This window comes from Anabrus simplex, chromosome 2 (assembly GCF_040414725.1).
Source record: "Anabrus simplex isolate iqAnaSimp1 chromosome 2, ASM4041472v1, whole genome shotgun sequence".
NCBI classification, from domain to species: Eukaryota; Metazoa; Arthropoda; class Insecta; order Orthoptera; family Tettigoniidae; genus Anabrus; species Anabrus simplex.
The window spans coordinates 676852749-676878384 of record NC_090266.1 but is presented as its reverse complement, the minus strand read 5'-3'; the positions used below and the strand labels follow the sequence as shown (position 1 = coordinate 676878384).

The following is a 25636-nucleotide window of genomic DNA, read 5'->3' as shown; positions in this document are numbered from 1 at the left end:
AAACAATAGGAATGAATGTTCGCACTTTTCACAATGTTGGTAACTTAATTTTTAAGAACTAGTGTGAGCTGGTCAATTAGCGTTTTCATTGGTATTACCTTCCCGCTACTCTTTGGCTCAATGATTTTTAAGCTATGTTTCTCTCCAAAAAAGTAATTATTCCAAAGAAGGCAAATGAATAGATGTTTAGTAAGTACTGATATATTTGGGACAAGGTATCAATTGGAATTTGGCAATTTAATATGACTTTTGGTAGTAATGATGCTGTTCAACACTAGCGCTAATTTGTGCACTATTCTCTGCTGCCTGATTAAATTCCTGTAAGGGCAACAGATGGCAGGCACATACTATTACAGTTTTCGTACCCCAACAACACGACTTGCGACAGACTTGAGAGAGTGGCATACTGCGCATGCCTACACCATGGATATTCTTTTCTGCGATATCCAGGTCTTGCCTTAATGCTGACAGACTTCCCCCCGCACTTCACTGGTCCCTTCGCCTAAGTACGGACGGAGATGCCGCCTTGTATGGGGGTTCATTCCAGACGAGTCTCCAGCCACAGACTATGCGCAGCTCACATGAATTAAAAGCCAGTACGAGTATATTACGGACAGATGGGCTTAGCACGAGCTTTGAGAATGACAAGGAAATCGTGAAAATTAAGTAGCTGAGTACAATTTGATATAAACTGGAGGTGCATTGCTCCATTGCGCTATACCAGAAACCGCCACTGTGGGAAATACAAGGCCTCGCTGGTCGTGAAACTGGTTCCCGCTCGGGCTTGCGAAACGCATCGTTTTGCGGCTAGGTGCGCGCTTCTCAGACATAAAATTGCGCGGGCGAGGTACTCCTTCAAACATTCACGAGCGTGTCAAGACGTATTTTTGTATTTTATGAGCTTTCTTGTGCTAGTGCAGATGATTATAATTGAGTGATTGAAATTTATGATCATATTTACGTAATGTGAACATCGGTTAAACTTGAAAAACATGGTGTACTGTAGTGTTCCTTATTGCAAACCAAAGATCTCAAAAGGGTGTGGTATTTCATTTCATTGATTTCCCAAAGACGAGGAACTTAAAACTAAACAGTGTTTGGCAATTTCTCGTCAGGGAAATAGAGTGGGATCTCTGTGGAAACCTAGTGTACATTCCACTGTTTGCAGTAGACATTTTAAGGACTCAGATTATAGTGTAAGCGCAGCACTAAAAATACTACCGAACGTCATTCCATCCGTATCAAGACTTTCCCGGACGCAAACAAACACAATCACATACAAGAAGACCACTTAAGGCAGGGCCTCTCAAACGCCCAAAATCTCACGCGTGCAAATCGAGGCGCAAGAGCTCCGTGCACTGTGCATCGGTCTCGCTAGGCGTGTCGGACCAACGCTTCGTCTCTGGGCTACTCGGCTAAGCTCGGCTCTACTCAGCTCGGATTTGGAGCGCTACGAAGCAAGTGTGGAAGAGGGAGACGGGGGAGCGAGCGAGACAGGTGTGAGGAAAGAGAGAGTAAGCGCTATTGCTCCAAATAGAGGAGTGGGGGGTCTGCACTCTAGTCAACCAAGCGAAATCGTCTTTTGCACTGTGCACAGTGCATGCACCCTGAGAGGTCCTGACTTAAGGGGAAGGCTTTACAAGTGGGAACTGAAGCTAAACCCTACAAGAAAATTGAACTTCATGTGGAACCAAGCACATCTACAGCCAGTGAAGAGAATGACCCTTCACATGTATTTATCAGTGAATCATTATATAAAACCACAGCCACACAGTGTTCTATTAAACATGAACTATACTGCACTAAATTAGGTTTGAAACTGAAAAGAATAGACAGGAAATGTAGGAAACAAAGAGCACATATAGCAAGGCAAATACATATTATTACAACTTTAAAAGAAAGGGTGCATCAACTCAAAAATGGAAAAAAATAAACATGGACTTGACAGTCAACTAAATAAAATTACAGGACTAGCTGAACAAGGTGATTTGAAAGCAAATTTCTTGACTGAGCAGATTCAGGCTTTTTGTAAACAAAAGTGTAAATTCAGAGAGAACACTATAAAGGTCTGCATATTACTGTCCAACAGGTCATCTACAGGCTAATTTAACAAACATTTTTAAAAGTGCTTAAAAATGATTTGATCCTTAACTCAGCAGTGATAATTAATTTTTTCTGTTTACAGAATCTGCAGTTACTGTCATCAATTTCACTGGCAATGATAGCTGGATATTTGATACATGTAGCAGAAGAAGAAACTAGCTGTGACAGTTGTCTGCAGATAATATCCTTACCTGCAACGGATAGTCCTGCAGTATGCTTAATCCGTTTTCAAGACGGGGAGGATTAAGGTACTCTAACGCTTTCTTCAGGGCTTTGATACAAATGTGTTACTATTTTGTTATTGAAGCAGTACACTATCTCCCAAGAAAACACTATCTACCGATCTGTACCCACTACCTGAAAGACAGGTTTTTAAGGGAACTCATGTGCAGGACCTGCAGTAACGAAACATTGCCACTATTGTTGCTGCACAAATTACTCAGGCCTTTGTTGGACAATATTGCAAGGAATATTTCATCAAAGTGCCAAAATATTCCGAATCTGGAGCGAAAACCTTTGAACAGAAAAGTGTTAAAGTTAAGTTAGGTAAGGCAGTGATGTAATATTCAAATGGCAACTCTGAACTGGAGACCATTACAAATACTACATTTTAAGTAATAGCTTTTACGCGAGTATGAACTGACTATATATTTCCCAAATACTTTAAAACATCTTTGTAAATATGTATAAATTCGTGTTGACTGTGGGTCCATACTACGACTCATAACCTCAAGATACTGATTTAATAAGTTTCCAACAGGACACGTTAATATCATATTGACGGGATTATTTTCACTACAACAAAAATGGATCACGAGCAACATTCAAAACATGTGGTTTCTCCGTAAGTATTATAAGTGGCTATATATTAGCGAATTTCCACAAGCACTTGTCACAAAATCCATGCATTCAAAACTTGTGTCTAAGAAAGGTGATCCTAGTGGGAGAACTGAAAACTAAATTTGGTGACCCCACTTCTCATGGCTCATTTCCCAGCCTTGTATAATAGCGTAAGCAACGCTACGAACAGTATACCGTACCGGTGACCAAATTACAATGAAAGATAAAGCAGAGGATTTTGCCAACATGTTGAGCGCTTTTGTATCTAATGTGCTTTATTTTATTAGATTAGAGAATTAAAAACTACTTGTGGTCGATTGCTGTTTGCCTTGCTATATCGGGAATACTGACGAAGTTTCCCTGATAAAACTGAATGTAAAGTTTTGAGATTTTTAAGTCGCAAAACGGTAATTAATGTTTGAAGCCGGCCCTGCTGTCTAACTTGCCTGCATCTCACCTGGAGGGCCTGAGTTCGATTACCGGCCAGGTCAGGCATTTTTACCTCGATATGAGGGTTGATTCCAGGTTCACTCATTCTACAATTACCTTTAATTGAGGAGCTATTGAATGGTGAGATGCTGGCCCCAGTCTAGAGAGCCCGGAACAACGGCTGAGAAGATTCGTCACACTGACCATGCGTTACCTCGTAATCTGCAGGCCTTTGGACTGAGGGCGGTCGCTTGGTAGGCGGAAGGCCCATTGGGGCTGTAGTTTGATTTGATTTAGGGGTCTTTGTAAGATTATAAGTAAACATATTTCATTTTTGTGATGTTTGCCAAATTGTTGATGGTTTATTTGTTCCCGGATTTTCCGTTTTCCCATGTTGTACTTTTTTTTCCTCCGTGGTCCCTCCAAAAACGGATAATCGAGGTTCCACTGTACTCTTATTTTCATAATGTAGTTTTAAAATGTGTGTCAATGGTTGAGAATCCAAAAAATATGGTTGTAGAATGCCAAGTGCTGACAGTATTTTATTGTGATCTTGCGTTTTCTTTTTGCCTAATGCAAAAAATTATGTTTTGTTTGACCTATATATGTTGCAGTAAACCTAGGCTCCTGACATTTTACTTCATACACTGCCAAGTTTGAAGTGCTGAAGCATGTTGTAATGTACATCTATTCAGGTGTTTTCTGCAACTTGTTACTAGTTCCAAAACCTACTTTCACTCCTTGATATTTGAATATGTTTGCTATTCTTTACATACTTTTGTTCACAAAGTTGAAAAATACACGATTATTTTTGGGAAAGGTTTTACTTTGTTGCTTAGCAATCAGCTCTACTAATTCAGGAATGGTAGGTGATAGTTCTTTCCTGCAATTTGTTTCACTGTATCTATTTCATTTTTGAAGACTAACGTAATGTTATTTTTTTAATATCCCTTCCATTGCTAGAGTTTTGGGGTGCTAAAAATGTGTCCCACAGGAGTTCCTTAACATGCTGGAAGCCAACCACATGAGTTGTTATTAAACCAATGTAACCAATTTAAATCATGACTGAATCTACTGTCCAGGGAAAAGAAGGATAACTAACTGACAGAGTATATTGGGCTCACTGGGATAAATAGAACTCTCTGTATTATTATAATGTCCAAGCCAGCTTGTTTGTTTGTTTGATGCAGGATGGTTAGATTTGTTGGCCATGATGTACAACATGTGAGCAAGTTTTCTGCAATATCCTTCAAGTCTGAACATTTCAAGTTACAGGATTTTCGACTTCGTGTTCCTATACATCTTCAATCTTCACTTTCCTGCTCTCTCCTTGCCTTCTGTAACACACTTTTCATCAATTTACTGATCTGCTGCCTGTATTCAATTTATATCTTTCTTTGTCATTTTTGGTCATAGTTGCATGTCAAAATAGGTATGTAACATGCCCAGTACTGCGTATTATCTTTCTTTTAGCCTTCATTTGCATTTCCTTGTTTCCTATCTCTGTGATAGAAAACGCTCCCAAGTTTTATCTTCTGACTGATATCCTGCTCAATATTGAATTTTTCACCAATTCAGTTCCTGAGAACTTTATGTTCTCCACAGCTTCCACATTTCTGTCTGATTATTATTACTCCTTCTACTTTACACTTGGCGTAACTATTGCTTTATTTTTCTGAATAAAATAACCGTTCTCCACTGTTCAGCCTTCCCATTTATTGCATCTAGCTCTTGTGATATCTCTCTCATCCCCTCCCAAAATCACAATAACATCAGCAAATAGCATTACGTTTATTCTTGTATCTCAATATGCTGCCAGAATGACATCGTCCATCACAATTATAAACAGAAAGGTGACAGTGCGCTGCTACATAAACACTGATATTGTGATCATAGCTACAAGACCTTCGGATTTACATGGCATCTGAATTATAATGATGTAACTTAATTTAAAAAATACTGCACATACCAGCTAGGATTTGAACCGCAGGCACCTTGGTGAATAAGTTTCAATTTCAAACCATTCTGTTTTAACCAGTTGTGTTACCACAAAACTGCAGCCTTTAAAACACATTGCTTCTATCATTTTATTGCTCTTTTTCCAATATATTTCTGGACTAGAATTTCTCGAACATTTACTCTGTGGACACTATAATAAGCCTTATCTAAATTAATTAATATCACTACCATATCCAACCCATACTACAAAAGCTTTTCTATATTCTATCTCATAATTGACTTCACTGTTTATATTCTACTGCTGAAGCCAAACTATTTTTCTTATAGCATTTCTACATTTCCTTCAATTCTTTTTTCTACCATTCTTTCATAGATTTTGGCAATATAGCATATCATTCTCTATAATTATTACATACTTTCAAATCTCTTTTCTTGAAAATAAATATCATAATTCAGTTTTATAAATTTCTGGGACCTGTTCCTCTTTCCCCACTCTCGAACAGTCTGTATGTCTGCAGGTCCAGTTGCCTTTATCACTTCTGCTGTAACTTCGTCTATTCCCACAGCTTTCCCCACTTTCATTATCTTAACGGGCAGTTCTTCTGTCTTAGCAATGACCATTTCAATTTCTTCTCCTGTCTGTTGGATATCCAACTCTGACTAGAAGAACTTTATGATTTCCATGGTTACATGGTTAGCATGCTGGCCTTTGGTCACAAGGGTCCCGGGTTCGATTCCCAGCAGGGTCAGGAATTTTAACCATAATTGGGTAATTTCCTTGGCACGGGGGCTGGGTGTATGTGTTGTCATAATCATAATTTCATCCTCATCATGACACGCAGGTCACCCACGGGAATCAAATCAAAAGACCTGCACCTGGCGAGCCGAACCTGTCCTGGGATCTCCCAGCACTAAAAGCCATACACTGTATCATTTTCAATGTTAGGAAGTTAGTGCTACTAAGAAAAATGTAACAAGAAAAGGAAAAGTGGTGAAATGCGAGTCCTAACATATCGGGATTCTTGATAGACACTGAAAGTCATTATTCATATTGCAGCCCACCTTCCCTCGTTCAGTAACTACAAGCTCAAAATATGATTGCCAGGGTAAAAATGGAGATCAGCAACACACCTGTAGATCACATTTTACCCTATTCCTTTCTTCACAGCACATTTTAGCTGACAACAGCAAGTATTCCAGACACATGGGAATGAATGCTGGAAAATTGAAAAATAAAATACAAAATTCCTGCTCCATCACTGAATTCAGAACTCAATCCACCCATTGCCACTGTCCATCATGATGAAAACTTGCTATGCACAACAAATTTCAAATTGAAATTTTACATGATAAAATCCATCTTGAATAGGTTAACCAATAAAGACGTGCAAACATACTTACGAGACATGTCTTTCTTTCTGCTTGAATAACTGAATTAACTCAGGCTTCAGCGAATTCATCTCCCTCTCTAAACTGCGATTATAAGCCACCTGTTGTTTCAAGTTTTCATCCAGTTGCTCATGACATTCTCTTAGAGATTTAAGTCTGTGCTTCAGAACTTCCGAGTTTTCCAATAAACTTTTTATTTCATGAGGTTGAGCCTCCTTCTGAAATCGTTCCTGCAACTTCATCTGGTCTTCAAACATGGTCACAGCTTGCGTGAAAGCATCCAAGGCTTGAAGTTTTAATTGTATTTCTTGTGAAGAACGCACAAAGTCATCGGATAAGTCACCAAACATTTTTGATTTACCATTGTAATCTTTATGGATTTCACGCAATTTCTGTGCAACTTTATCAACATCTGAGGTGCTAGCAATTTCATCTTCCTAAAAGAAAATAAGAATTTTATTGCAACTGACAAAGAATGAAAAGACAGATTAAATAATCTATATAAAAGTGTCTTACCTGCTGCAACCGGGAAACAGGATAGAGAAGTTTAATATCGAGTGTTGCATTGTACTGTGCCAAGGAAACGTTTCGATAAAATGACACCAGTTCCACAACAGAATTGAACTTGAACGGCTCTGAGAAACCATACTTCCCATTTCGATGACAAATCTTGATTAGTTTATTAGTACCTCCTTTGCGTAATGTTAATGTATACTCTCCACCTTTACTCGATGCATTGCGCACCAGGAATGTTCCGTCAGGAGTATCTACAAGCTTCTCATTCACCTCCTCCCTGAAAAATAAAAGTGCTCATATTACACAATTTCCCAAGAAAGATGAAAAGCATCCCGTAGTAACGCTATGCTTTAAGATGTTCTATACTTTCAAGATGTAAGAAATATTAACCCCATTAAACAATGTTAATATTTCAAACATACCCAAACTGCTAAGGCCAGTGGAAGAGTGGAGCCAGGAAGTTGTGGCACTTGCGCACAAATTTAGTTTTGGGTCTGCAGAATGGACTCAACAATCACAGCATCTTGAGGTGTGTCAGTTCAGCCCGTAGCAAGCTGTTGAGTTAGTAACTTCGGTCACCGTGTGCCTCTACTCTCTACACATAGTTTCTCCCATCTTGTATTTCACATTGCTATACCGAGTTAAGGAAATTTAATGATTAGGTTATTAGAGAGTATTTAAACCTGAACTACTGATGTGCTATTGCCAAACATACCAGCATGTTACATTTTTATAGCATGTAAATCGTTCGTGTTGTAGGTTACCGTAGTCACGTCAGAGTTCATGAACCTTGGGTAGCGGCTCAATGGCCTGGTACGTGGTCCTGATTGTCGGGATACCACTTGCTATGGAAAAGGAGTGGGAGTCTCGGACATAATTTTGAGTCATGGCTCTCCCTGTGTTCAGACAACTAAAACTACATAATCCAATGTTGGTTCCTAACTTGTTAGAGGACAGATTATCACTGGGACTAGGTGTAAGCAGGGTAGCATCCTACTTCATAGAATTTTTACGAAGTACATGCAGAACATTTTAAGCAAATCTCGGATCTATGGGAGTGATGGACTCCCACTTCCATTTGACAGGCAAGGGATTCCTTGGAAACAACTGGGCGAATGAAAGGAAAGAAAGAAAATAGAACTGGCTGAGTTAGCACAGCAGATGTGTCTGGATGTTTATTTAAGTAGTTAATGATATTTAGGTAAGGGGAGATAATGAGGAAGAGATAGCAGATTATTCAAGTGTTAAAAGGGAAGGACGAGTAAGGGATAGGACAGTTTATCAGGAATACTGTTGCATGCAACATAGTTTCTGTTAGGCATGTAAATGAGCAAATGATGTGGGTAGATTTAGCAGCTGGAGGAATTGGGACAAGAATTATCTCATTCTATTCACCATATGAGGCTGCAGATGAGGATGAAGTTGACAAGTTTCTATGAAGCAGTAAGTGACATAGTAAGAGTCAGAAATGGAAGCATTTACTTCACTTCTGTGCTAGTATGGGATTAGCAGTCACAGTTACATTTTTCAAGCATAAGGCTATTAACTGCTACACAAGAGAGGGTAGAGGAACCAGATCCATAACAGACTTTGAATTCAGGAAATCTGTGAGAAATTTTGGGGATTTTTTTATTATACATGCCACTGTTGGACCTGTAATGAACTAAGTATCTCTAAGCCTAAAATAGAGAAAAAGAAATCTGTCTACAGACAAATAAGGGTAGAGAATCTCCAGGACAAGGAAATTAGACAGAAGCATGTAGACAGTGAAAAGTTACAAACAATAAACTGTAAGCAGGTTCAGTATATAGGAAGAGAATGGGGTGCATACAGGGATGTTCTAGGTGAAACAGCAAGGGAATGCCTTGGATCAACTATGTGTAAAGATGGGCAAAAGCGAACATCTTGGTAGAATGATGAAGTGAGAGAAGCTTGTAAACATTAAAAAAATATTTTTAAAAAAGACTCATCAGAAATGGTCCAAACAAGGACTGATAGAGGCTGAGAATTGTACAGAGATGAAAGAAACAGAGCAAAACAAATTATTGTTGAATCCAAGAAAAAGTCATGAGAAGATTTCAGTAATAACCTGGAAAGGCCAGGTCAAGTGGCAGGAAAACCTTTCTGGACAGTACTGAACAATCTTAGAAAGGGAGGAGGAAATGGAAATGAATGGTATTTTGGGTAAGTCAGGTGGACTCTTAGTATATCCCAGGGAAGCAACGGACAGGTGGAAGGATTATTTTGAAAAACTTCTCAAAGTAAAAGAAGTCTTTCAGCTGAAGCCATGAACAACCAAGTTAAGGGAGGAAGACAATGATGTTAGCGAAATTATGCTTGAGGAAGTGGAAAAGATGTTAAACTCCAATGTCATACAGCAACATATATAGATGAAATGAGACCTGAAATGGGAAGGAAGGGATAATGGCTTCACGGGGTAATAAGATTAGCATGGAACACGCCTTTGCCAGCAAGATGTAGTGTTCACAGTGCACTATGTCGTCTGGTATGGGCTAGATTAAATTTGTTACTTTCATTGACTTGTCTGACTCAGTCTCATCCTTGGCTCTGACAATATGAAAGTGACTGAGGTATGAGTGATGCTAGTAATACAATTCCTTATGCAGCCAGTCCCGTTATAAATGGTGAGAAAAAAATGTTGCTCATAGGGTCAGTTGGTACATGCATTTCAGTGGGCTTGGCAGACTGGTATGTAATATAAACTTCTGGCTCGGTGAGGAAAGCAACGGGAATCTACCTCACACCTCATTTCCCTAGTATGCCTCTTCAGTGATGCCTAGGCTATCTATGACAGCTGTTGGCGAAGCTGTTTAGGATCAAACCAGCCTTAGGGCTGAATACCCAACATACACAACACACACTGGAGGAAAGCAGTAATTGCACGTATTTATAAGCAAGGGAATAGGAAGGATTGCAACAACTATTGAGGTATTTCACTGATCAGTTTATCAGGCAAGGTGTTCAGAAATATTTTGGAATCATATCTGGGGGGAAGGGGTGATCATTTTACTGTTGAAAGTGAAGTATGGAATCTAAGAGATAGAGAATATCAGAAAGGTGTGGCAAGGAATGAAGAGAAGTTAGAATAGACCTGAAGCTTATAGTAAAAATAATCATTTCTAATGAGAAAAAGAAAAAAAAAACATGGTCTGAATTCGCACAGGAACTAGAAGAGACAGCAAGAACAACAAGAAACTGCTATACCAAGTGGTGAGAAGTAATAAAAAAAACTATGAAGGAATATAGGCTCTAGTGAAAGATCATGGAAACATTACTTAAAATGACAAAGAGATAAGATATGAGATGGGACAGTGTATTGAAAAATTATATCATCTCTGGAAAGGCAAAGTACTGAAAGCGACAAAATATGAATTTTAGAGGAGATGATAAAAATGATTAGCTAGTCGAATGCTTGCAGTTAAGGCAGCTTTTGTTTTTATTCTACTCCACAAATGAATTTTTCACCTTATTGTCATATATTACGTTAGGTATTTATTCAATCGTAGAGAAAAGGAACTTATTTTAAAGTTATGAATGTCGCTTACAATTGTTTGCCAGTCGTCGTTGAGTGCATTGTTTAACAAAGTGGTCTTCTTACGATAGCTTTTGTAGCACCTACAATATTTTGGAGGGATTGGTTTGAAGGACTATAAGGCATGAGAATAATAAGAGACTTTCTTAAACGATTGTATTAAGAAATGTAGATAAAAACAACAGGAAAATTGACTTACTATACTACAATAAGAGAATCTTTTTGATATTACCCATCAGTCGTCAGTACACTCAGTTTCCGCAGCAACTCACTTGCTCACAAATTTATTCACAAGATACCTACTGTCATGTCATGGCATGTGACCTCCAGGGAGGCCCGATGCAGGTCTTGCGCTGTATAGTCGACCTCGATAAAAACCCTGCTATTATTTCTAATCTTCTTCCAGTTGAAGCCTAACTTTTTTACAATACTTCTCAAACTGATACAACTCCTCGGAAACCAATCCTCTCTCCTGACACAGATCATAATTTAGATATTGATGGAGTTGTTTTCTGAAAAATGTAAAATCCATGGATTGTGTGTCGAAATTTTTAAAATCTGTTACACACTTTTTCCCTTTTCATGTTTTTCCTGGTGTACCAAATGAAGTTTCTTCAGTCTCGTGCTGTCTCTGTTATACTATTTTTTTTGGCTACTTGTTTAATGTCACACTAACACATTGAAGGATTTTGGCAATGGAGGGATGGAAAAGGTCTAGGAGTGGGAAAGTAGTGTCTGTGGCCTTAATGCACAGCCTCAGCATTTGCCTCGTGTGAAAATGGGAAACCACAGAAAACCATCTTCAGGGTTACCGATGGTGGGATTCAAACCCACTACCACCCAAATGCAAGCTCACAGCGGCGCGACTATAACCGCATGGCCAAATTACTCAGTTAAAATTCTCTTGACCATCCTCTACAACACTTTTGTTGCATCTGCTATTTTTTTTTGTACTTTTAACAACTCCCTTCCCAGGTTCTTTATTCATAAAACTATGAACACTGAACCTTCTCTCATGTTTCTCCTCTTGTTGTCGCAAACTTCAGTTTAGAATTTTCAATGGCATAATTAACTTCGAGCACGATCAGTAGGAATATGTACTGACAATGAACCGATTTGTTTAGCTGCTGACCGTATTTGCTCAGTCAAGTCTGTCACAGATATTGAAAAGGCTTCCAACAGTGTAGCCGGCGCCGTGGTGTAGGGGTAGAGTGCCTGCCTCTTACCCGGAGGCCCTGGGTTCGATTCCCGGCCAGGTCAGGGATTTTTACCTGGACCTGAGGGCTGGTTCGAGGTCCACTCAGCCTACGTGATTAGAATTGAGGAGCTATCTGACGGTGAGGTAGCGGTCCCGGTCTCGAAAGCCAAGAATAACGGCTGAGAGGATTTGTCGTGCTGACCACATGACACCCCGTAATCTGCAAGCCTTCGGGCTGAGCAACGGTTGCTTGGTAGGCCAAGGCCCTTCAAGGGCTGTAATGCCATGGGGTTTGATTTGGTTTACGACAGTGTACAGAGACAAAAAATCTGGGAATGTCCTGATAATAGATGTGCTTTAATTAATACCATGTGCTTTAATTAATAGTCAAAAAGCTGTATGAATACTGCCAGAGTTGTATCCAAACAGGAAATGGATATTTGAAGTTGTAAGAGACGAAGCAGGGTGTACAACAAGGCAGCGCACTACTGCCACGTTTATTCATCACTGTAATGGATGAAATAATTAAAAGATTTAAGAGACTCAACAATAACTCTTGAGTTTAAAGCTCTTGCCTTTGCAGATGATGCGACATGGGGTGATAATGATTCTGAAGTACAACAGAAGCTGAATGACTGGAATGCTACATTCAAGCAATTTGGTCTCAAGATACAAGTCCCATACGGTAGTGCTGCCTGTTAGTCGACAGAACATCTGTACTAACATCACTATCTGGATGGATCAAAGTTGAACAAGTACATCAGGTCTGTTGGCAATGTATTAATAGTACAGAATGGAGCCGAGATTTATCACCTTGTGAGAAAAGTTATCTGGGATAAGCAAGTTCCATTAAGATAAAAATTAATACTTTATAAAAGCTTTTTTGTACCAGTTACCACATAGAGTCTAGAAACCTGCATTCAAACCAACAGAAATATCAGCAAAATACAAGCAGTGGGAATGTTCTAAAAATCTATGATCCAAAAAATGAAGAGGGACAAAATAAGAAACTACTAGATGCACCATCTTATCCATGTGAAACAACCCCTTAGTGAGATCTGTGTCGAAGCCAGGCTGAAATGGTTTGGTCATCTCAAAAGAATGTACCCACAAAGAACAGCCAGAGTATGATATGAGAAGGAACTCGAAGGCAAAATAACAAGAGGTCAGCCAAGGAAAAGATGGATCGATCAGATTAGAAATGATTTAGCTGGGCAGGGTCTGGATTTGTAGCAGGTTATGAAAGAAGACACCTACATGGAGAGAAATAATTGGAGCACGCTCAATCACCGCACCCCAAAAACTGCAGCTGGTCCAAGATTATGAAAATGGTGTGATCAATGGTTGAGAGAAAGTTAGAAGAAAACCTGTGCGGTTTCAGACCACAGAGGGACCGTCGGGATGAGATTTTCAGTATGAGCCAGGTAATTGCAAAATGTTATGAGAGGAATACAGTAATTTTTATAGAGTACCGAGGGAAATAATGTCAGGTGTACTGAGGAATTATGGGATGAAGGGTAGATTATAAAGCAATCAAAGGCATTTATGTTGATAATTGGGTTACAGTGCAAATTGATGGCAGAATGAGTTCAAGGTATGCACAAGGATCAGAAAAGGCTGTAATCTTGCACCTTTGTTGTTCATAGTTTACATGGATCATCTACCGATAGGTGGCAGGGAGGGATTCAGTTGCGTGGTAATGTAATAAGTAGTTTTGCCTCTGCTGACGAATTGGTCTGCATGGCAGACTGTACTGAATGCCTGCAGGCCAATATCTTGGAACTTTAAAATATGTGCAACTAGAGTTAGAATGTAACCAGGTTCTGACTCATTTATTTACCCAGCCAACACATTACAATATGTATGTATGTATGTATGTATGTATGTATGTATGTATGTGCGTGCGTACGTACGTACGTACGTAAATTCTGTGCCCTTCGACGTGAGAATGGGTTTGTTTCACGATATGCTTTGGTTACTTTCTTACTGTGAAAATGATTACATTTTTTATGTTTTTTCAATTTGCTTTTTGTCACACCGACACAGTTAGGTCTCATGGCGACGATGGGACAGGAAAGGGCTAGGAGTAGGAAGGAAGCGGTTGTGGCCTTTATTAAGATACAGCCCCAGCATTTTCCTGATGTGTAAATGGGATACCATGGAAAACCATCTTCAGAGCTGCAGACAGTGGGGTTCAAACCCACTATCTCTGGAATGCAAGCTCATAGCTGCGCGCCCCCAACTGCATGGCAATTTTTATTGTATTTTGCCTTTCAAAATTATATCTCTTTTGTAATTATTATTATTATTATTTAACAACTTTCTTTGGTGTTTATATTCACATTTATGTTATGTTTGCAGGACTTGCTCATTTTTGCTTTAAGTTTTAATTTTGAACAAAGAAAGTCAGCTGTACGATGAAAGAAGTTGAAATACCAGTCTTATATTTATGAAACAGGGGAACAAGACCTAGTTTGCTGTCTCATCCTCTCTCAATACTCCAATGTAACCCTAATTATCTTCTTTCTCACCAGCCCTGCTTGGTTCATGTGCATTTGAGTGCAACGACTTCCAGGCTCCACTCAAAATCACAAAACTAGAGTTATTCAGTTCCACTAAGGGAAGCAAATGGCAACTCTGAAGAATTTTTGTTTTTGTTTTATACTTGCTTTACACCACACTGACACAGATAGGTCTTATGGTGACAATGTGAGAGGAGGGGTCTAGGAGTGAGAAGGAAGTGGCCATGGCCTTAATCAAGGTACAGCCCCAGCATTTACCTGGTGTGAAAATGGGAAACCATGGAAAATCATCTTCAGGGCTGCCAAGAGTGGGGTTTGAACCCACTACCTCCTGAATGCAAGCTGACAGCTATGTCACCCAAACCGTGCAGTCACTTGCTCGATACGAATTTCATTAACCCATCCGCTTACCTTATAAACATCAGTTCCGGACCTTTAAATTACCACTTAAATGCTGGTGTTTATAAGGTCCATGTAAGACTGTGCTTAAATGATAATATCAGTGCAACTACTGGTTCAAATGTTGTCAAACTTTCATAGAAATACTCAAAAATAATCATTTCAAAGGAATGTGCTACATTACAGTGCAAAATATGAACTATGCACTATAAACTCACCTAGTAATTCTTGTTAGTGTGGAATATCTTGAAGCATTCAGGGATGTGAAGAGCTACTTCGCAGACCTCGCACTCCCACGTTTAGGCGTAATTTCGATATTTTGAAAAACAGGATTTACCCCAGGAATTCCAGTGAATGGTATTTTGGTAGGAATACCTTGCAATGGACAAGCAGATTCCCATTTCCACTCTTCAACTTTCTGTTTTTCTTACGGTGCATCGGAACCTTTACGTTCATAATATTTACATCAGCTTCTTCACTCGTATTACTATCACTAACTTCACTAAGCACAGATAACGTATCCACATCACTAGATTCACAGGAAGAGATTTCAGATATATTATAATCTTCTTCACAATCACTATTCAGTAAAATATCCACGACTTCTCGTTTAGTAACAGCCTTGCACGTGCTCATCTTTACTCGCTCAATATCCGTGACATCAGCTCAATGCTATCTTCAATTTATGCGGTTAGTCCCCTAAACATGACTCAAATACAGCTGAAGCGACTTCCTTCAGATATAAAGAATGATTGTAATGCCATTTGTTGAGTTTTTAATGTACTACCTTCCCTTTACCATCGATAAAGCAGGACGCTGCATTACCCCGTCGATTCGACGGTTAGGTAAGCCGGGCGCAGGCTTGCGCAACCCGCCGATTCGACGGTTAGGTAAGCCAATGGGTTAATTAATTTATCAATCATATGGAACATGACAGCTAATTAAAATGCAATTTTATTAATAACTTCTTGTTGTTGCCCCAAATAACAACACAGACCAGTGCATTCCATGAAGATAAGTGGACAGGTGCTATGGGCATGCAGTGAGATGGCCAGGAGAACACTTGGGCACAGAGAGGGACATGTGGGAGCAGCAGATTCTAACAAGGAAACGTTTGGCCCAGGTGTTCTGTAGCTGTAGTAGGCTGACAAGCAAGTGAGAGTGGATGTATTTAGATGTGTATTTATCAGTGCATTATAGGAAGTAATAGGTTGTTATTTGATGGTGTTTTTATATCACTTATAGCTTCTAGTTCTTATTATAGGCCAGGGCCTCTCAGGGTGCTTGCACCAGTGCACTGCGCGGTGCAAAAGACGACTCTGCTTGGTTGACCAGAATGCAGACCCCTACTCCTTGATTTGGAGCAATAGCGCTGTCTCTCTCTTTTCCCACGCCTGTCTCGCTCGCTCAGCCTGTCTCCCTCTTCCTCACTTACTCCGTAGTGCTCCAAATCCGAGCCGAGTTTAGCCGAGCCACCCCGAGACGACGTGCTGGTTCGAGCCAAGCCCAGTGGGACTGATGCACTGTGCACAGGACCTCTGCGCCTCAAGTTTGCATGTGTGAGATTTTGGGCGTTTGAGAGGTTCTTTCATAGGCCATAGCAAACCAGGCTACAGAGGTCTAATATATCCGTAATATGGCAACGAAGAGATCGAGGGTTAAAACAATTCACAGAAACTGAATTGCAGGAATTAGTAAGTTATGTGATGATGAGGCTCAAAATAAATGTCTTATGACTATAACAAACTAATTAGGGGTGTGAAGTAATGTAATGTTCCAGGGCGAGCAATAAGGCCTATACAATACAAACTTAGTAATATTGATTACAATTGATAAATATGATTTTGGTTTCGTATCAACTCACATGACAAATTAAGTTTGTTCCTATGTAAGGCAGATTATATTTGTCCACCTTTTTTCAATACTTCACAGTTTTAAAATGATTAAAAATTACAAATTGCAGTTTTGGTCAATGTTTGACCTCCTTCAGCTACAGATATACTAAGTCTTACATAAAACATAACATTTACTGGAAAAACACCTATTAAGTAAACATTGAAATTATGAGGAGCATGTTACTGCCAGTCAAATGTCCTCATTATGTAATTGCTTGTATGGGTTTTAGAAAATCGTCGTACCCAAAACAATTGTACATATTATGTATGATAAAAGTGAATTATTTGGTTAAAATGACACATAAAGACTTCTTTTTACAAACTGTAGATGTAAATGTAGATGTAAATAGATGTAAAATTTTAATCGCATCTTCTTTAAGAAGAATCGAAACAATCACCGAAGATATATCGTATATGTTTAGTATTTTAACAATTTACATCTATTCGTCTCTATCTCTTTCTCTAACTGCTTTGCTCATGACTGAGCATCATGACTTCATACATATTAAAATTAATGGTGCTGAGACCTAGACGCGTAACTGTGCTCCGTAAAGCACTTGCCTAAATCGCAAAAAGATCAGCAAGTCCTAACTGCAAGTGAGTTTCATTTGAAACTTTAGGATACAAACGTATAATGTGTGCAACAATGACCCTGAAAGTGGTGAAGGAAAGATTACAGGCTTTGAAAAGGAAACGGCTCTATTCCAAGCCTACCTGCAGGAAGGCTTGTGTGCTATCGCCAGCTGCGCTACCAACCCCAGCAATGTTCTGACTGTGCTTGAAACGGTAGACATGGCAATAAATTTTATAATGTATTTTAATATTGTCAGATGGCGACATTCAGCCATAACAGGCTACAGGAGATATATTAATACCATAAGGAGTAAATCACATTAAAATATGCCCGCCTCCATAGCAAAACGGTTAGTGTTATTAGCTGCCATCCTTGGGGGCCCAGGTTCGATTCCTGGGCACTGCCAGAAATTTAAGAATGTTAGGAGGGCTGGTATGTGGTTGATAAGGTACATGCAGCTCACATCCATTGGGGGTGTACCTAAAAAGGGCTGCACCACCTCGGATGAGGACATGAGTTTACTTACTTACATTAAAATGTGTTGGGAGCGATGGCTCCAGAGAGTGAAATATTCTTAGGTAAAAAATTACACAAGAGAGCAAGGGGATCTTACATCCAATTAATGTGCAGCGGTAAAATATTAAAGTTTTTGTATTTCATTCTGCAATCCTGTAGTTAAGTTTGAATCAGTTACACAGGTGGTAAATCTCTCTATAAGACTGTGAGTGTTTGAAGTTATTTAAGTGGAGAGCAGTTTGAATGTTTGCGTGACAATTAAACCCTTCATTAACATGTAATCACATAAGTATGAATATAATTGGTGGAGAAGGAGATCTACTTATCTATAACACTTTCATGATTGTAACACTTTGTCACAGTGATACACAGTATATTTTGTTTTATTAAATTACCCTATTATTATTATTATTATTATTATTATTATTATTATTATTATTATTATATATATAATTCGCTGGGGCCATCAAGGACCACGTTAAGTCCTGTTGCATTTGACACTGAACTTGGCCTTCATTAGAGCCCAAATTTCCCTCATTCTTTGTGAGTGGGCCTGCTTACGCTCCTCTGTCCAAGGGGCACCATGTCTTCTCTTCGGTTGCTCTCTCGGTTTAGCCCGTTCGTCAATATTTTCTTGTGGAAGAGATCTCTGTTAAGGGCGTCTTCAGCTGAGATATGTAGCATTTGCAGGTCTTCTTTGGTATTTCTAAACCAGGGAATTGAGATTTTGGGGTTTGAATCAAAAAAGTGAAAGATTTCTTTAGTTAACTTTCTTCCGTCCATTCTTTTCAGATGACCGTAAAATCGTGCCCGTCCTTTTCCGATTGTGTCGGTAATTTTCTCTATTTTGCTGTAGACTTCCTTGTTGGATCTCTTTTGATCGATTTCATTTCTGTACTTTGATCCCAAGATTCCTCTCACAATTTTGCGTTCTCTTTTCTCCAGTTCTACAAGGAGTCATTCGTTGGCATTTAGAGACAGGGTTTCGGCTGCATATAGAACTACTGGCTTCAGAACTGTTTCATAGTGACGTATCTTGGTGTTTTGGGAAAGGCACTTTTTGTTGTAGATTGTGCGGGATGTTTGGTAGGCTATTTCCAGTTTGCGTACTCGCTCCTGAAGTGCTTCTTTGTCCAGTCCATTTTTCATGATGATCTCACCCAGGTATTTGCATTGGTCTACTCGGGTGATGTGTCCGTATTTTGTGTGGAGTTTTGGTGGAGCCTCTTTGATGTTAGTCATTACTTCTGTTTTCTCAAACGATATCTGCAAACCAGTTTGTTCGGCAATTTCCTTTAAAATTTCAACTTGAGCTCTAGCGGTTTCTATGTCGTTTGAGAGAACAGCAATATCATCGGCAAATGCTAAGCAGTCTGTTGCGATCCCGTTGGATTTGGTTCCTATTCTCAATGGACTGTAGTTGGTTTCCTGTAATCTCACCCGCCAGGTTCTGATGATCTTTTCAAGAACACAGTTGAAGAGTATCGGGGATAGCCCATCACCTTGTCGGACTCCTGTTTTGATGTCAAAGGAATGCGAGAGACATCCGTGGAACTTCACCTTGGATTTTGTATCGGTCAGGGTGGCTCTAATTAATGCCAGCAGTTTCAAATCAACTCCAAATTCATTTAAGATGTTTAGCAGGACTTCCCGGTCAATGGAGTCGTACGCTTTCTTAAAGTCCACAAAGACAGACACATACTGCTTGGACCTTAGTGTACAATATCTGATGATCGTTTTGAGATTTTGGATCTGTTCAGCTGTTGAGCGACCTTTTCTCAACCCTCCTTGGTATTCACCTATTTGATGTTCGACTTGTGCTTCCAAACGCTCCAGGATGGCAAGTGATAGAATTTTGTAAGTCACGGGTAGCAAAGATATTCCTCTGTAGTTGTTGATGTTCTTCATGCTGCCTTTTTTGTGTAATGGATGGATCAAAGCTATTTTCCAATCTTCGGGTAGGGTCTCCTTGTTCCAAATTTCTTCTATTTGCTTTTGCAAGATATCAAGTGATTCCTCTGGGGCATATTTCCATAGTTCTGCTACTACTGAGTCTTCCCCCGGCGCTTTGTTATTTTTGAGACGGGCAATGTGGCGCTTGATTTCATCTCTGTCGGGTGGTCTGGAATCTGGGTACCTGAGTAAGGGTTCCTTGGTCTCAATGGCGCTTTGCGGTTTAGAGCAATTAAGTAAATTCTTGAAGTAATCTGCCAGAATGCTGCAATTTTCTTCATTTGACGTCGCCAGTGTGCCGTCCTTTCGCTCAAAGCATAGAGATGGTGGTTTATAGCCAGTGAGTTTGCGTTTGAAGGCTCTGTAGTACTCCCTGCTTTCATTCTTCCTAAAGTTTTGTTCTATCTTTTCAATGAGAGATTTTTTGCATTTACGTTTCTCAGTTCTGAACACCCTAGCTGCTTGGGCACGTTGGGTTTTGTAGGTTTCCCAATCATTTTCTGATTTTGTAGAGTAGTACTGTTTCCACGCATTGAGTCTTTCTTGGAGGACTGATTCGCAGGTACCATTCCACCAGGCATGCTTTTTGCTTCTCTTGATTTCTGCAACGTTTTTGGCGGCCTCAACAAGGAGACTTTTGGCGTTGTTAAAGTCACAGTCATTTGGTCTAGCCTTCTCCTGGAACTCCTCGACCCTTTGCCGAAGTTTATCATTATCGAAGCGTGTGATCTGTTTGGTTGTCTTCCTTGTGTTTGCGGGAATTGGTTTGAATTTGATAAGAGACATATAATGATCTGAGGCCACATTGATGCCTTTCTTTACCTTGACATTCATAATCTCAGGGCTGTTTCTCCTGGAGATTGCAACATGATCAATTTGGAACTCTCCGAGAGCTTGGACGGGAGAACGCCAAGTCATTTGCTTTCTGGGTAGATGGCGAAAGTGGGTCGACATGACCTGCAGGTTGTGATTTTCGCAAATGGACACCAGTCTTTTGCCGTTGGGATCGGTTCTTTTGTGAGCAGGGTAATTTCCTATAACTTTCTTGTACTTCTGTTCACGACCTAGTTAGGCATTGAAGTCACCCAAAAGAAGCTTGCCATGGTGTTTGGGGATTTTGTTTAATTTTTCATCCAGTAGGTCCCAGAAATTATCAACTTCGTCTGGATCAGACTTGTTCTTATCGTTTGTAGGAGCATGTGCGTTAACTAGGGCGTAGTTTTGTTCGCGCATTTAATTGTGAGTATAGACAATCTGTCATTCACAGGTTCGAAATTTGCAACCGATTTAAGAATCTTGGTTCTAACAGCAAACGCGGTTCCAAGCATCACAGCTCCATTGAGGATTCCTCTTTGCGCTTTGCTCTTGAAAAATCGGTAGCCTTCGGATTCAAAAATCTCTTCATCTGGGTACCTTGTTTCCTGTAGGGCCATTATGGATATCTGATTTTCGTGAAGAGCTTTGGTGAGGGTTTTCAGCTTGCCAGTTTGTGTAAGTGAATTTATGTTGAAAGTTGCTAGAAAGGTTTTAGATTTCGGCCTGAGTTTTTGACTCTTCGGGGTACACCGAGACGCTCCGACTCGTCTCTTGCATGATGTCGAGTCTCCCCCAGAATCCGAACGAGACTCGTGCGCTGTGGCGTTCACGACGAGGGATTTATCCGAAGATTTACCCCCTGGGGTATGTTTCTTGAAATGTTGTGCCATCATGCTTTTTGACTTGACTTTGCTTTGGACGGGTACCCATCCTTTTACAACTAGGGTTGTTAGCCCTAGAGGTTGCCTCAAGATGTTTTCTGGCTTCTGGTCATTTACCAGTCTTCGCCGTAACCCTGGCAAGGGACCAGTTTTTTTTCACGGTGGTATTTTATTTCCCTACTACCCTCTGACTCTGCTGGCGGCAGAGCCAGCGAGCTTCCCCAATTCCAATGGGACGCGCCCGATGGAGGTAACCGGTAAATCCCCACACGGGTTATTGTTATTATTATTATTGTTGTTCAGTTAACTAATTTGGTATTTTGTTAATAAACAGATATTTTAAACCAGTCTAAGTCATATTTTCATTTACTTAATATATAATGTTGCCTAATAGCCTGCTATTCACTTTTAGGACCATCAAGACAGTCCAACGAACGTACTACGCCCACGGAAAGAGAGTAATCTGCGGTAAGTATATTTTTTACAGAGCTGCTGAGGAAACCCTGAGATAGGAAGATGTTGCAGATTATGTTACGTAAAAGGGTGCAATATAGTAGATATCTTGGATTCAGGAGGTAAAAAGGGCTGTATCACGATTGACCTTTCTGAGGCATTTGATAGGGTACATCATGGGAGACTACTGGCAAAAGTGAGTGCAGCTGGAGCAGACAAAAGAGTGACTGAATGGGAGGATACTGGCTATTTTTTAGAAAATAGAACTCAAGAGAATTGTAGTAGGTGAAGTATTATCTGATCCTGTAATCATTAAGAACGGAATTCTTCAAGGCAGTATTATCGGACCTTTATTTTTTTCTTGTATAATTCATGAGTAAAGAACTGGAATTAGAGATAAGGATTTTTGCGGATGATGTTATACTGTATAGAGTAATAAATTAGAATTTAAAGCAAAAATACATCGACAATGTTGTGATGTGGACAGCAGGCAATGGCACGATGATAAACTGGGTTAAAATTCAGGTTGTCAGTTTCACTAATAGGAAAAGTCCTCTCGGTTTTAATTACTGCATTGACAAGGTGAAAGTTTCTTATGGGGATCACTGCAAGTATCTAGGTGTTAGTATAAGGAAAGATCTTCATTGAGGTAATCGCATAAGTGGGATTGTAAATAAAGGGTACAGATCTTTGCACATGATTTTGAGGGTATTTAGGGTTTGAAGAAGGATGTAAAGGAGAGGGCATCTAAGTCTCTGGTAAGACCCCAACTAGAGTATGGTTCCAGTGTATGGGACCCTCACCAGGATTACTTGATTCCAAAACTGGAAATAATCCCCCCCCCCCCAAACAGCTTGATTTGTTTTTGTTCTGGGCGATTTTTGACAAAAGAGTAGCGTTACAGAAATGTTGCAAAGTTTGGGCTGGGAAGACTTGGGAGAAAGAGAACGATCTGTTCAACTAAAGTGGTATGTTCTGAGCTGTCAGTGGAGAGATGGCATGGAACGACATTAGTAGACAAATGAGTTTGAGTGGTGTTTTTAAAAGTAGGAAAGATCACAATATGAAGATAAAGTTGGGATTCAAGAGAACAAATTGGGGCAAATATTTGTTTATAGGCATGGGAGTTAGGGACTGGAATAATTTACCAATTTCAATAAAATTCCAAAATCTTTGCAATCATTTAAGAAAAGACTAGGGAAAAAACCAGATAGGGAATCTGTCACCTGAGCGACTGCACTAAATGCAGCTCATTGTTGACTGACTGATTGAATGATTGATTGATTGACTGATTGATTGACTGACTGATTGTGTGCCTAAATACTGATCAATGTATGTAATGTTTAGAGACTTTAAAAGCAAGAATGTAACAAAAATGAGACAAGACTGCCTCTGGTATGACATAATGACAAAGTGCAACATTGATGAGAAAGCGGAAATATTTAATTCCCATACACATGAACTGTACAACAAACATACCCCCAAGCTCGGTGTCCTTGGCTGACTACTGATGTTAAGACTATGATGAAAGACGAAATACACTACACTGATGCTATAGGCAGACTCAACTAGTTGACGCACATGAGAAATATCGTGTTCTTTGAAATCAAATTAAACTAGTAACTCATCAAAAGTAATGTAATTATTTCTGGCATTTAAACAAAAAATTAGCGGTTTAACATGGCAACAACTTTGGTCACTTGATATTGTCAAACCACCCGTGATGCACACTGATGCCGAGGTGTTCCTTGATGAATTAAATACACATTTCTCCACAGAACGTTTCTCTCCTGAGACAAAGATAGTACAAAACCCCACCGACAATATATTAAAGCAACAATCTCCAGTCCATCCTTTATTTGAATTTGATACTGTTGCAGAGCATGAAGTAAGAAGGAAAGTTATATTAATTAAATCTCATGTAAACAGGAGCTGATGAAATTCCTATTTGTGACTAACATATATTCCCTATTACACATTTGTTTATTATATGCCTTATTTCAGGCAATATCCCAGGTAAATGGAAAGATGCACTCATTTTTCCTGTCCCAGGAAAATCTCCAGCAAGCAATACATCTATCAACCTGTCTGCATTCTTACAGCACTCCTAAGGTTCTAGAGAAGAGAGTGCGACCCCATTTGGAATTCAAAGCCCCCTTCCCCCCTGCCGGGATGAGGAGTTTGGTTAGCTTTGCTGGTACCGGTGCAATTTAATGCTCCTCACCCAGCCGTTTAGTGGAAATTTAGAATTTAGGAGAAAAAGCATAACTGAATGATTTGTGTTAGTGGGTATTGTAGTAGTCTTAGTGCAAGTAAATAATTAGTGAATGATTAAATTTGTGGTCATTGGTCACCCATCCAGTGAGTGACCACACCCAATGTTGCTTAACTGTGGTTTAATGAATATTACTTATTAATTGAAATGATTGATTAAATGCGGTTAAATGGGACACGTCCGATTTTTCGCTCAAGTATATGGCTGACACAGATTTAGTGTTTCAGATATGTGGTAGCATTGGTATGGTTACCCATCCAAGTACTGACCACGCCCAAAATTTACCTTTTTTGGGTAATGGGACTTTATCGGAACTGTTCGCAGAGGCTAACATTTTAGTAAACTACTGCGTTTACAATTTTGATGAGAGCGTGCAGTTGGTAATTTTGAAAATAACAGCGTTATTAATCGGCATTAGCGTTGCACTGAGCCTCGTTCCGAGACCAGTGCTTCACCTGGAGTTTGGCGGGCAGTAAGGCTAGAAGGCGGCGGTTTGCAGAGGAAGTGAGGTTTCCATGTTTTCTTGGTGGGGGAGGGGGTGGAGATCTTGGCTGGTTTTTGTTCAGGGTCTCAGCTACTCAATCCACCGAGATGGCCCTGGACGCTGTAGGTTTGATTGGAAATATGGGTGAGAAGTAAGGTTAGAAGGGTGTTGATTGCTTGGTTGGGCTGAAATAGGTTCGGGGTGGGTAGGAGTGGGGGGCGGCTTGGTGTTGGAAGTAGCAGTGGTTGTCTGGGTAAAGAGAGCAAGGGTTGGGTAGTTTTAGGGTCTGTGATGGTTGTTTTGTGTGTGAATTGTTTGTGTTTGCTGATAACTGCCTTCTTGAAGTAAGGACAGCCAGGTAAAGAGGCTGCGTGATTGCCGTGGCAATTCGCACACCTCGCCTGGTCCCTAGACACCTTGCAATCAGTGTGACGGTGAGGGCCGCCACATCTGTTACAGCAGGTATCATTTTTGAAGCTAGCTGCATGATGGTCTAGTTTGAGACAGTTATAGCATAAGATTGTGAGTGTGGGGTGCGGTGGACGTGAGTGATGTGGGGGCGCGTGGGGTTGGTTGCGTGTAGGAGTGTTGGAGGGCTCCTGAGGCTTGGGTTGTTTGTTAGGTGTTGGATTTTTCTTCTTAGGAGCCTGTGTCTTGGAAGTTTGTGTAAGTGTTGATGTAGTGCATTGCATAGCTTGTATAGACTTGTGCATGGCAGGGGAAGGGAGGCGGGAGGGGTATAGTTTGCACGTAAGTTTCTTGGGAAGGTTTGTTCACAGAAGTCAAGGGTCTATGGGATGGCTTGAGAATAGGAGTCTACTGTAGTGGGAGAAGCTTGAGAACAGGAGTCCATTGTAGTGGGAGTAGCTTGGATATTGACA

The 25636-nt window shown here is 40.0% G+C and overlaps 1 protein-coding gene across 4 annotated transcripts in view; it reads right to left on the bottom strand.

Annotated features, from left to right (window-relative positions):
* The window catches only part of Pi3K21B (phosphatidylinositol 3-kinase regulatory subunit alpha), a 919547-nt gene that overhangs the window by 59825 nt on the left and 834086 nt on the right, over positions 1-25636 (bottom strand). For all 4 annotated transcript variants that reach the window (XM_067141251.2, XM_068226250.1, XM_067141250.2 and 1 more), the window contains 2 exons: positions 7237-7513; positions 6733-7157 (listed from right to left, as the gene is read on the bottom strand). In XM_067141251.2, the coding sequence (XP_066997352.2) occupies positions 6733-7157; positions 7237-7513 (702 nt within the window). The remainder of the gene's footprint in view (positions 1-6732; positions 7158-7236; positions 7514-25636) is intronic.